General features: G+C 36.9%; 1 protein-coding gene across 3 annotated transcripts in view; it reads left to right on the forward strand.

Annotated features, from left to right (window-relative positions):
• The window catches only part of ARHGEF7 (Rho guanine nucleotide exchange factor 7), a 129,528-nt gene extending 117,762 nt beyond the window's left edge, over nucleotides 1-11,766 (forward strand). For all 3 annotated transcript variants that reach the window (XM_050891308.1, XM_050891318.1, XM_050891343.1), the window contains 3 exons: nucleotides 5,786-5,885; nucleotides 6,524-6,578; nucleotides 9,195-11,766. In XM_050891308.1, the coding sequence (XP_050747265.1) occupies nucleotides 5,786-5,885; nucleotides 6,524-6,578; nucleotides 9,195-9,317 (278 nt within the window). In that variant the 3' untranslated portion in view covers nucleotides 9,318-11,766. The remainder of the gene's footprint in view (nucleotides 1-5,785; nucleotides 5,886-6,523; nucleotides 6,579-9,194) is intronic.
• Nucleotides 11,767-12,221: the final 455 nt, after the last annotated feature.

A 12,221-nucleotide genomic window follows, 5' to 3' on the forward strand; every position in this document is an offset into this window, starting at 1 on the left:
GATTTAATATTACAACATTTTTCTCTTTAAACTAGAGTTATCTTTAGTGTTTCTACTTAAAAGACGCTCATATTTGAGTGAATTTAAATAAAACGATAACCTAATATACATACCAAAATGTTTACATCAGAATAAACAAAGTAATCACTCCTGTTAAAAGGTCATAACATTTTTTTGCTGTGATTGTAGCAACTCTAGTTTTAGCCCTGCAGCCCTCTGGTTGGAAGTTTTTGTATTGGTTAGTGAAGTACAGGAAGTTTAGTGGGATGGCTCTTTCCAAATGTTGTCTTAGAAATACCCCACTTCTTCAGATGGTGTATCTGTCTTTCAAACTCTTCATTCTGTTCTTATATGACTAACACTTACATATGGAGTTGTATGTGTTTTAGTCCACTCTAATTATTTTTATTTCACTCATCAAAACATTTTGCTGTAAACTGCATAGGTCTGTCATCTGAGTCGTGGGGTTTTTTTCCTATTTGTGTATCACTTAGTTAAAAAAAACCAAACAACTTCATGCCATCACCTCTTTTGTTACTCCCAAGAATTTGCAAACAATGGTGTATTTTATACAGTGAACTTAAGTTTGCCCTGATGTCTGGGTTCTGATTTGTTGTTATCTGTACAAAGATATTAAAGGGCTCCCTTTTGACTTTGGCAGATCTGTAGCATGAAGGATTATTTTTTTTTAATGCTTTAATCTCAACACACACAGAGTCTGGGAGCACCATTTTTAGGATTCTTCGTATTAGGACCTCATCAAAGATTCATTGAGAAAGAGAAGGTTAATTTGGCAGGTCTGCTCATCCACTTTAACATCTTTAATATAACTAATGCAATGAAACACTGAATGTTTTAAATGACAAGTAATTTTTATTTTTTGTCTAACATTTGCTTCTTCAGGAAATTTACATGTTAGTACATACTGGTGGCTAATGGTAGATCTAAACAGTTGTGTATGCACGTATTTTTCAGCAGCAAGTCAGACTTCTGTCTTTGAAGCTCAAGCAAATAGTTTTGAAGAGCTTCTTAGCTTATGAAGAAAGCCTAGTAAAGTTGGTGAAAAACAGAATTGTATATTTACATGTACTGTTTCTATTTTTTGACCTTTATTGTGCCTTGTTCCCCTCCTTACCTCTCCTAATCAAAATAAAGGTATGAAAAAGTGAAGAAAACAGCAATACTTAAAAGCTGTGCAACAGAATCATGGCTGATGGCCTCAAATTATGCCGTGCATTTCTTAAAATTAACCACCATCACCACACATCTAACTGCCACAGTTTAAATTAGGACCCTCATAGTTGCTGAAAGAAGGCAAACTCTTTGTGGAGTATCACTGTGAAAGTACCTAGGTTGAGCCTTCTCCTCCAAGTGGCCAGCTGGAGGAAGGAACCTGGGGAGAGCTGGCTTTTAACTGAGGCCCTGAGGTTAGCTACTTTAAATAGGTGATGTGAATACCCACCTCCATTTTCCTGTTGGCTTAAATGGTTCCTGGACAGACAAGGTCTTTGAACGTAGGTAGAGACTTAATATCTGGTTAAAGTGAAAAGGTGTCTGAATTTCATCCCCCTTCTTCTCTTCCTTCCCTCCTACCTGATGTGTTAAGATCTGTGCGAAACTTCTGGACTCTCTTCACATGTGTCTGCTAAATGATTCAGAACGAAGGACCAGACTGGTTACCAGTACAGCTCCTTCTGAAGCCTGGCTTCTGTCAGGAACCAACATGGTACCATATCAACCGTTTTTTAAGATGTCACACTCCCTTTGGAGGAGAGTGAATAAAAGGGTGGGGTTGTGCAGTTATGCTTGCAAACAGACATCACTAGAACCTCTGTGGCATTCAATCTGTACTCTAGTTTCTTCCCATTTTGGTGTTAAGACTGTACTCGAGGGCTAGGAGTGATGTTCTGCCAGTTTCAGACAGGTACAAAGTGAACTTCTGTCATGAAGTCTTTCAGCCACATAAATATCCAAACAGGTTTCAGCTTTCCTTTTTTTCAGAAATGCTCAGAACTGCTTGCTGGTTTGGCTGATTGATTAGGCTGGAAAGGGGATCAGACACTGAAAACTAAAAGCAGGAGGCTGTTACCCACAGACCTGTTCTTGTATCTCAGGTGTTGGACCACATTACATAGTGGGTATTGCTAAGGTCTCTAGCCCTGGTCTGAATGCCAGGTGGGCTGTGTTGTTGTTTGCCTTACTCTGGAGGCTAAATTTGCTAAATCTATAAGTTAGGGTATGGTATTGGCAAAAAGTATTGTAATTCTTTATTCTCCACTCCAGGGCTGGGAGATACTAATATTGAATAGATACCTTTATTTTCTTGATGGAATTTAATTGATGGAAACTTAGGTGAATCCTGATCATAGCGGTCAGTTGTTTTGCCTTAAATATGCTACAGATTTCTAAACAGTGGGGTCATTCTTCCAAGACCGTGGATTTAGGAGCTCCCCATTGAAAAGTTCTGGCAGCTTACTCAGCCTTACCGTTTGTTTGCTAATCTTGAAATAATTGTCTGGGTTTGCCAAACATCCTTTCTCCTGCCATCTACCTTACTTCCCCCAATACCCCCCAAAAAAGGAAAAGACAACAAAATGAAACCCTGTTTTGTAAAGCTGGGGGGGTTTCCTTTTTTTTTTTTTTTTTTTTTTTTTTTTTTTTTGAACTAGCACTTTTGGTTGTATTGTCTCAAGGTGATTTAGGGCCAGAGTTGTTGGAGGTCAATTAAAACATTGTCTTTTGGCCTGTTTGACTTGGAACGAGACCGAGTAGTGTCTTGTAATAAAATTCAGCATGAAACTTGGACACTTAGGATTGAGGAATGGCAGATACGGCAAACTGAAGTAACTTTTGATTCTGCTGCCCTACTTCATGAAAATGTGGAATACATCTCAAAGAGGTGCCTAGGATTATCTAAGTTGCAGGAACTTTAGACCGTGCTCTTAGTACAACTCTGTGAACTACCCACTGTGCTATAAAACAACCCTCTTGTCATGTCCTAAAGCTGTAGCTTGTAAACTTTTCTGGAGAGAAATGGTCACATAGAGAATAGACATAAAGAACCTGGTGGAGGCACAAGGTGCAATTTAGGGAATATTGCCGAGTGCCAGTAATGAGTGACTCTGCTTGAAGTTCCTTCTAGATGTATAATTGCCAGAAAATGCGTCTTTTAAAAAAAACAACAAAAAAACCTAATGGCATAGATGGTGCAGAAAAGCAGGACAGTGAAGTAGCTTCATTTTGCCTTTAGAACTTGACACATCAAGTGTGATGTTACTGTGCACGTACTCATTTGATGACAGGGTTCTTTGTTGAAGGATAGATGTACTGTGTGTTTGTACCTTTGATACTTAGCAAGTGCTTTTGGGGTTTAGGAAAAAAAAATCCGTAACAAACAAAAAACCCTGCCAAGACTCACAAAAAGCAAACCAAGTTAAAGTGAGGTGTTTTTTGCATAAGTACAAACAGTAAGCGCAGCGAGGGTTCTGAGATACAAATAAAAAAGTTGCATGACCGACGGTATCGGAACAATGAAGGCGAGAGTGAAACTTGTGATGTCCTGAATTCCACGGTAGTTAATGTTTTGTGGCACAGGAAGGTCAGTGTTCACAGCAACAGTTTTGCATCGTGTAAGTGTGTACGTGTACTGTGTGGTCTCCTTGTGCGTATAATGTTGGTGAACATTTTGTTTTTAATGAAACTGCATTCTGTGTCTCAGTAGTATTAAGTGTTTACTGTGCTATGCTGTACATATATCAAGATATGCTGGTGTAGACATCTGTTTTACATGCATGTGTGTATATAACTGTACAGCTGGGACATTTTTTTTAAAAGCTGTCTACTCCATGCTAATTCTGCTTTGCAAGGACCCATGTTACTCTGACCAGGCAAAGACAATTGGATGCAGCTCTATACAGAGATAAATATAATGCACTGCTCCGTTTGGTTGAAGGGAGTCACGGGTGAGAAATGCATGGCAGTTCTCTCCCTTTGGTCTGTGTCTCCCTCGGCGTGTGCTGGGCTGAGGTGCTCCACGTTGGTACAGAGACCCAAAAGGTAGTGATCTGGTAGCAGCTGCTGCCACCTAATTCCTGAAATAAGATTTAGCTCGGTGTTCTTTGTTACCTCCCAGGCTAATAAAGCAGAGCAGTAACCAATTAACTGAAATAAATGTAAGACAACTTTTTACAATTAGAGATCGACAGCGCAAACAGGGAAATGTCCTTGAGCTCCATACAGAGTTTGGATATGCTTGTTTTATAGGTTGTTCTTTCCCTGGAAAATAAGTGGGAGTGGAAGGGTATTAATCCTTAAAAGATTTCTTCACTCTGTAAGAAGAAGAACTTACAGCTTTCAAGGACGAGATTCTGTTCTCAAATCTGCAGTTGTCTTTATTCCATAAAATTTTGACCATCACTTACTGATACATCAGATCTTTACTGTCAGCTTAAGGAAGCTGTTTTCTTCAGTAAAGGACATTTGTCATTGTTTGCTAAAATAGTTTAAATAGCTTAACAGGTACTGCTAAACTACGGTCCCTACAAGCTTATCGTTCAGAACTCAAGACTGCAGCTGTTAGGGAAGTTAGTATTTTTTGATGAGCTTGATTTGTTTCATTTTTTGTGTGTGTTTAGATTATGTATTTTATTATGAACCATAAAAGAAAAGCACTGTTACCACAAAGCAGCTGTTCAGCAAGAGCTAACTAATTTCTCCCAACAGGCATGCACCCTGTAGTACCTAGTTGTCAGTTCAAACTGTACTAGACTTAAGACATTCCTGGTTAATGAAAGTTCATTACAATGAATTGGTAGGCAAGTGTACCTTGTTTGTTAAAACTGCTCTCTTGGTTAAAATATGCAAGAACTTAAATGCCTTATCTGCTGTGTTTGAATTCTGAACAAATGCTTATGACAACAATTTATTTACAGTCCTTCTTAAAAAAGCTTGTAATTTGTTGCAGCCTAATTAAATAATATTTCTAGAATACATACTTTATGAATGGATGCACATCTCTGAGCTGTAGATTTTTCTATTCAGAGCTACTTTTTTAGAATCTGTACGTATTGAGGTTATAAATTGTAATGATTGTGGAAAATATTAGGAAGATGGAACCTTTTGAGGTTTTATTGTCAAACCATTAAGTGCTTTTAAAAACATTTATTAAATACAAAGTATGTATTTCATTTGGTAGGAATTTATTATAGGACTAAAAGGCTATCTAAGTGTATGTGTATGTATATGTGTGTGCACACATACAATTGTGTTGTTTATAGTGTATCGGGAAAGGGATTTTAACCTTTTTTTTTGCCATCGCTGTATCAGTTGATACCACTATTCTGCTCCTTACTGATAGAGTAATTGGTTTAGAGTGGAATTATTTCTTGGATTTGTATCAGTGTGAGATCAGAATCTGTCCTTGAGGCTTAAATCGCTGTTACTTAAACACATCTATCTCTTTCTGAGTCAGCTATGGTGAATTTGTATAGCTTTTACTGATAGCGGAACGATGCACTGTTCGTTGAATGGTGTAGCATCCCCACTGATGACACAGGAGTTATGTCAGCAGCAGGATAGGAATGTCAGACAATTTTTTGTTGTTGTAAGGCTGTGGTTTCAAATGCAAAAAATGTGTCAGTAAATTGTGTATGTGGAGGGAAGGGGGAAATGGAAAGTGATATACCTTGGTCATGCAGGTGTATCATGCAATGAATGAAATAATGATCTTTAAAATGCCCCAGCAATGTTTGTGAGTTGCTTATTTTGTAATTTATTTTTACAACAGGTTCCCGTAAAGAATCAGCTCCTCAAGTCCTGCTTCCAGAAGAAGAAAAAATTATTGTAGAAGAAACTAAAAGTAATGGTCAGACTGTTATAGAAGAGAAGTAAGAGAACATTTAATAAATGATGGATTAAACGAGTAAACTTTGCACTCTTCTTCCTCCTCCTGTCTCCCATTATAGTAGTGTGTGTATGGTATATTTGTAGTAGGGAACAGAGCTGTTTGGAGTATGCTGCCAGTCATACTGGCAGAAGTGCAGTTGGCCTTCATTTAAATGCTTGTAGGCTGGTTTATTTGTATATGCTATGCAACTTACTCCTTCCGTGCCAAGAAGTGATATGTTTCACTTGTAAATAATTTTTCCAAGTGCTGTAGGATTTCATTATTAAATTGGTGTCATCTTTCTAGTTAGTGTGTGGTGTCATTCTATTTTTTTTGGTAAGGTGTATGTTGGAAATGAAATGCAGTTCTGTTACAGAAAGCTGTGATACAGAAACCAGTATAGGTCCATATGTGCTTGAGAGGTGTATCCTGTTACAGAAGCTGGTAACAGGTCCTTGCCTTACTGAATATAAAACAGGATAAGAGACAATTTTTTTTTTAACACAAGTTTGAAATTAGCTGTTAGCTGTGGGTTTGGGCTTTTTTTTTAAATGCATTTCATTTAACAGTTTTGTCTAATAATAGATTTAGACATGTATTCTGAAAACCGTTGTAACAGATCATCTTTTTTTATTTTAGAAGCCTTGTTGACACAGTATATGCATTAAAGGATGAAGTACAGGAGTTAAGACAGGTTGGTAACTTGCTACGTTTATAGCGACATGGAGAATGGAAAGATGGAAGGCTTATTATAAAAATAAATACGGCTTGTAAGTTGATTCACTTTGACAGGAATGAACTTGAATTTTGGACTGGATTCACTTTTAAAAGTAAAACATACCAATTTGACAAAAAGCACCCTCTTTTGCGGTTGTCATCAGTCCTTGGAGCACCAACCTTTGAGAATAGCGTTAAGTATCCTCTCTCTGAGGTGACTTACTAAGCTATATTTCATTTATTTTTGGATGTTACAACTTGTGAAATGTTGAAAGCATTAAGCAAATTCAGTTCTGTATCACCAGCAAAATAAGCTTATAGAGACTGTGAAATAGTATTTGCTCTAGAATGTATAATTTTAGTAGTATAAATGTCTGGAGCTATTTAGGCCTTTATTAACGGTCTTTCAGTAACCTGAACACCCTTACAAATCAGTTCTTAAAACCTCTCATTTCCAGAGACAGGAGTCCTTTTCAGTGTCTATCACATGGCCTTTTCTTAATGAGGGCTTCAGGTTAGCTCAGGGTGCTGTTTTGTCACATGGAGGAATTGTGCAAGATCTTGCCTGAGGTGCTGGTATGGAAGTTGCAGCTGATGTTTTAAGTATCCAAAATGAGGTGTTTAAAAATATCTTTTTCTTTTTTTTTGGTCAGGACACAGCCTGTTTAAACCATGTTAATGCTGCACGTAGTCATTGCTTAATGTGTAGGCGAAAAAGCATTGAATTATCCTCGCTCTCCAATGTGTGAATTTGCTAACTGACCTTAACAGTTCTGACTCAGGAAGTTGGATAAAATCTCCTGTATTAATGTAAAATGGATTTGTATTCAATTTACTTTAGGTTTTGGGCTATAAACGTGAATCCGAATTTTTTGCCCATCTGTAAGCGTGCCCAGTATTTCTAAGGATGTTGTGCATGTTCCTTGAAATAGGACAGTTGATGTTTTAAATACTTAAATTCTTCTGTTTTCAACATAAAGCATGTGTATCCCAGGTTTGATGCAAATTTGACAGTCTTCTTAAAAATACAATTCACGTAATACAAGCAGCAATAATAACCCACTAATATTCCTGTGGCCTGGCTGCTTTTGTACAAAGGATAAGCGTGCTGCTTCGCTGAGGCCCCGCAGATCTCTGTGTGACCCTAAACAAAAAGTCACCTTCTCCTGAACTTCAAGCAACAGCTCTCTTTTCTGCTGCCTTTCCAGATAGATGGTCTCTTCAGAATCTCGCGTTTTCCAAAGCCAAGACCTGTTAAAGCCTGAGTTCATTTTCTTTGTATATCAGGAATCTCAGCTTAGAAGCATTTATTGGTCTGCTGCTGTGATGTTGGCAACTGGAGAAGTGGCAGAAATAATCTCTGAGCTGGGAAGGTCCCAAGTGACCAAGGGCTTTATGGATAAAGGCTCCCTGGGAGTAGTACGTAGTGCGCTGGTTGGTGTAGACACCAGACTGCTTGTTGGTGAGAGTTACCACGTGAAGTGGGGTCCCTCCTGTAGCAGCTTCCACAGGTTATTCATAGCTGTTGCTCCACAGGCGCTACACTTGAATAGTATGGTCCTGAATTGGCAGTAAATAAATAAATGAAAAGGATTTAAGTCTGTACCTACAAGAAAAGAATGAAATTTCTGAATTTCTCAACAGACTTGAGGAGGGGATGGAGTTAATGAGGCAGCAGCTGTTGATCCCATCCTGTTTCTGGAAATGTCTGTACACGACAGCTGATGGGAGTCCAGTGGGACCCCTGGATTGCAGACCTGTGTTTGTTAAACACCTGTAGACTTGTTGTCTTAGGGTCTTAATGTAATGTTGTCTTATCTTCTGGTTGCTTCCCTGCTGTTGCCAGCATCACCTTGGCCTGTACAGGATTAAACAATGTAAGCATTACTGTGGTTTGGTCAGTGACATCCTTACGGTCCTGTTGTTCATGGTATTTCAATATTACCTGATGGTGCTAAATATTGAGAACTGACTCACTCGCTAATATACATGCAGAGTGGTGGTGTTCCTTGAAATTCAGACTCCTCTTAGACTGTTGGTAGTCATCTCTCTGGTTTAAAATTTAGTCACAAAACACTTCCCAGAGAACATAATGGTTTTCAAGATACTCCTTGCAACTATTTACTTTCCTAATGAAGCAAGTTAATTTGCATTAAGTTTTAAGAAGCTTTTCTGAGATGGTGAAACTAGTTATAATCACAGGAGGCTCTTAGAGGGGATATTTATGCTACTTATTGCTCCATTTCCCTTCTCCATTAACAACAAATATACTACTCTTCATTGATCAGATTTGAGCAGAAGAATTCAAGATTATTGGCCATCTGTTACTAGCACTTGCATTGTAAAGGCCCCCTAAGTAAGAATGGGAAATAGCTCAATTTCCGTTTGGTGGTTTTCATTGCATTGTGTGAAGTAGCTGTGTGTAACTTGTGAAATTTTAATAGAAGGCTTTGCTTTTGAATGGCTAATAGCAGTCTTACAAATTCTGAAAGCTCTTCTCAGTAACTGACAATGTATGTGTGGTCAGAAAAAAAATCTGTTAAAAAAAAAAACCCAAAACCAAACCAGTAATATTTCTGTCTCTGTTAAACAGGATAACAAAAAGATGAAGAAATCATTAGAAGAAGAACAAAGAGCTCGCAAAGACTTGGAGAAGCTTGTTAGAAAAGTTCTAAAGAACATGAATGATCCATCTTGGGATGAAACCAACTTATAACTAATTTTTTTCTTTTTTTTTTTCCCCCCCTTTTTCTTTCTATTGAAAGACCAGTTGTAAAACTGAGCTGGGAAGCCTTCTGACATTAGTCAGTGTTGCATCAAGAGCACTACAAAACAGGATTTAACTGGATCTAGTGATTTCTTGCTCTGAACATATAGAAACAGTCAAGCCATTTACTGAAGCAATCTGTACTTTAAGTGTGGAGACTGTGGATCCTGAACTCTACTAAACTTAATTTGTTTGCATCTAAATTACCTCATTTTGCAGAAAGTGCAGCACCTGACTAAAAGTCCATGTTTTTCAGTGGCTTTTTAATTAAATATATATTTTTCTTGTAAATATCTGTAATTTTGAATGCATATGTGATTGATGTATCAGGGCTGATATGTTATTTTTTTCTCTTGTTTTTATCATGGTCACAAGTGTTAGAAATGACAGCAGTACTTTCTTACCTAAGAAAGGTCAGAGTTCTTTGTGGATAATTATGGATTTGTTCCAAATTACCCACTCATCACACATGCAAATTTAAAAACCTGTTTTTCCTATTGACCACTGTATTTAAATCCTTCACTGTTATTTATGTCTGTGCATACATTTTTAAACAGTTTACAATTCTTTCAGAACAGTATTAAAATACAGAAAATTGTTTATTGACAGTAGAAACAATTTTTAACAAAACTAATGCCCATGATTTATGTTCACGTACACTTGTTTGGCAGACTAATCTGTTGTGCTTTGGCCACCAAAAGACTGATGTACTTGCCTGCTTTTTATGACTGTGATTTTTAGGTGTTTATGTACTACATTTTCTATTGTTGTGCTTAAACATACAGCTGGCTGATAATTTAATAGATCATACAGTTTGTGAAAGCAAAAAAATCAATCTAATCCAGAATTTTGTGAATAAATTGTTGCTATTTATATTTTATGGTCACAACAATTAAATTTTAGCTAACCTTTGTGCATAAGACACATGGGCTAGGCCAAACTTCATTCAGAGCTTTGTTTTTATACCACTATGTAAGACACTCTGTTTGGAATTCCCAGACTGTGGAAGCAGTCATTCCCTTCCCACCCTGTTTTCTCAGCATGTTGCTGGTTTCTGTCCTACTAGGATTTAAATGGAAACAAATCTGGAAATAAGATTTTTTTTTTCTTTTAATCATACTGTAATTCATAATTTGCACTGCTGACGGATTTAAAAATACATAAATGAACATTTATTCCCTAGTCTGATAGGTGCAATTACTGCAGTCTTTTCTTGTATTTAAAATAGGAGATGCTAGTTCACTGCAAATGGTGAGCTTCAGTTGGAGCACTTAAAATACTAATCCCATTAAAGCTCATTATGAGTGTCTCATTGATTTCAGCAAACTTTGGATTAAACTCTAGATGGTGCAATTTTCTGAGGGGTTTTTCATCAGTTGACAGTCAGAAGTGCAGGTATAGCACAGACCCGAGTCGCACCTTTTGTCATCCTGATTTTCTAGTGCCCTTTAACTCCTGTTAAATGTAATGCTCAGACCTGAGCAAATGTTTATATGAACTTTAATGAGTTGGAGCCAGGTTGATTAGGATGGCAAGAATTGTCATGCACATTTTGAATCTAATGAAAAATCTATTTTTAAAGCTATCCACTTTTCTCAGCCAAGAACAGCTTTTTTAAATAGGACGGAATGTCAGTGGTTACATACTTGAGATACAATTCTGGGGGAATGGATACTTAAGAATCTGAATAGACAATTAGTTGTCTGATTTAAAAAGCTGAATGTATTTGTAGGTATTTTAATTTGTGTTCCTACAATTTAAAAATGTGTTCCTTTAATTCTAAAGGAGGAGACTGGATAAGAAAACTAAAAATGTCTACAGTATCAGAGTTACATATATTCACAGAACTTGAAATTTATGATAATTCTTGATACCAAAATCTTTTCCTGTTGTTTGCAGTTGCACGAAAATGTGGACTGACATTTATATTTATCTTCATATTTAGAAAATACTCTTGCTAAAAGCTAAGTGATACTAAACCCTGCAAATTCATAGCATCTCGGCTAAATTTAGATTCGGGAATGCCAATATAATTAGAATTTTGCTAACATTTTTACTTTCTGACATTCAGGCTATTTTCAGAGTGAATTTTAATTTTCAAGTGAGCATATGTGAAAGGACATTCCAGAGGAAGAAGTATAAAAGAAAAACATTAATCTTAGCAGTATTTAGCAAATTTTAACTCAGGAACAACTTCCATCATAACAATTTGTTTTACATTATATTTGTAAAGAACGGCGTTGCTATGTAAATTTGCTGACTCCTCGTACCTGTGATTATTATCATTTCTGACAGTACCCCTATACTGACATCTAATGAACATGCCTTAAACACTGGGATTAAGCAGTTGTTAAATATGACCAGGACTTAGGGACTGATTTTATTCAAGGTGGATTAGGATGACTAATTTTTACAAAAAAAAAAAAAAAAAAAAAAAGGAAAAAAACTTCCACCTAATGTTGTAGGTAACTTTTGTCTCTAGTGCAGAGAGCGAGCTTCAGGCTTTTGGGAACCAAGGAGTATCTGAACTTTTTTCTTTTGACAATTTGTTATACTGTATATAGATTGTAAATTTCACCATGGACCTTCTGAATTGTTGGAAACTTTATATAAGCATGGATAAATGGGGCACTGTTTATTTAACCTATTAAAGGGTTATTTCTTTGCTCTCATCATTTAGGGATGAGGAGATGAAGCCATTTCTTATCCTATAGATGTGAAGCACTTTCAGTTCTGAACTGTCCAAAATGTAGCATAACATTTCTCTGTACTTACTGATGTATGCGTGTTTGTCTCACCGTGTCATGAGATCTTGAAGACTGAACAACTGACTGCTTTGTATAAACCTTCTTA

The sequence above is a fragment of the Gymnogyps californianus genome, chromosome 1 (genome assembly GCF_018139145.2).
Source record: "Gymnogyps californianus isolate 813 chromosome 1, ASM1813914v2, whole genome shotgun sequence".
Lineage (NCBI taxonomy): Eukaryota > Metazoa > Chordata > Aves > Accipitriformes > Cathartidae > Gymnogyps > Gymnogyps californianus.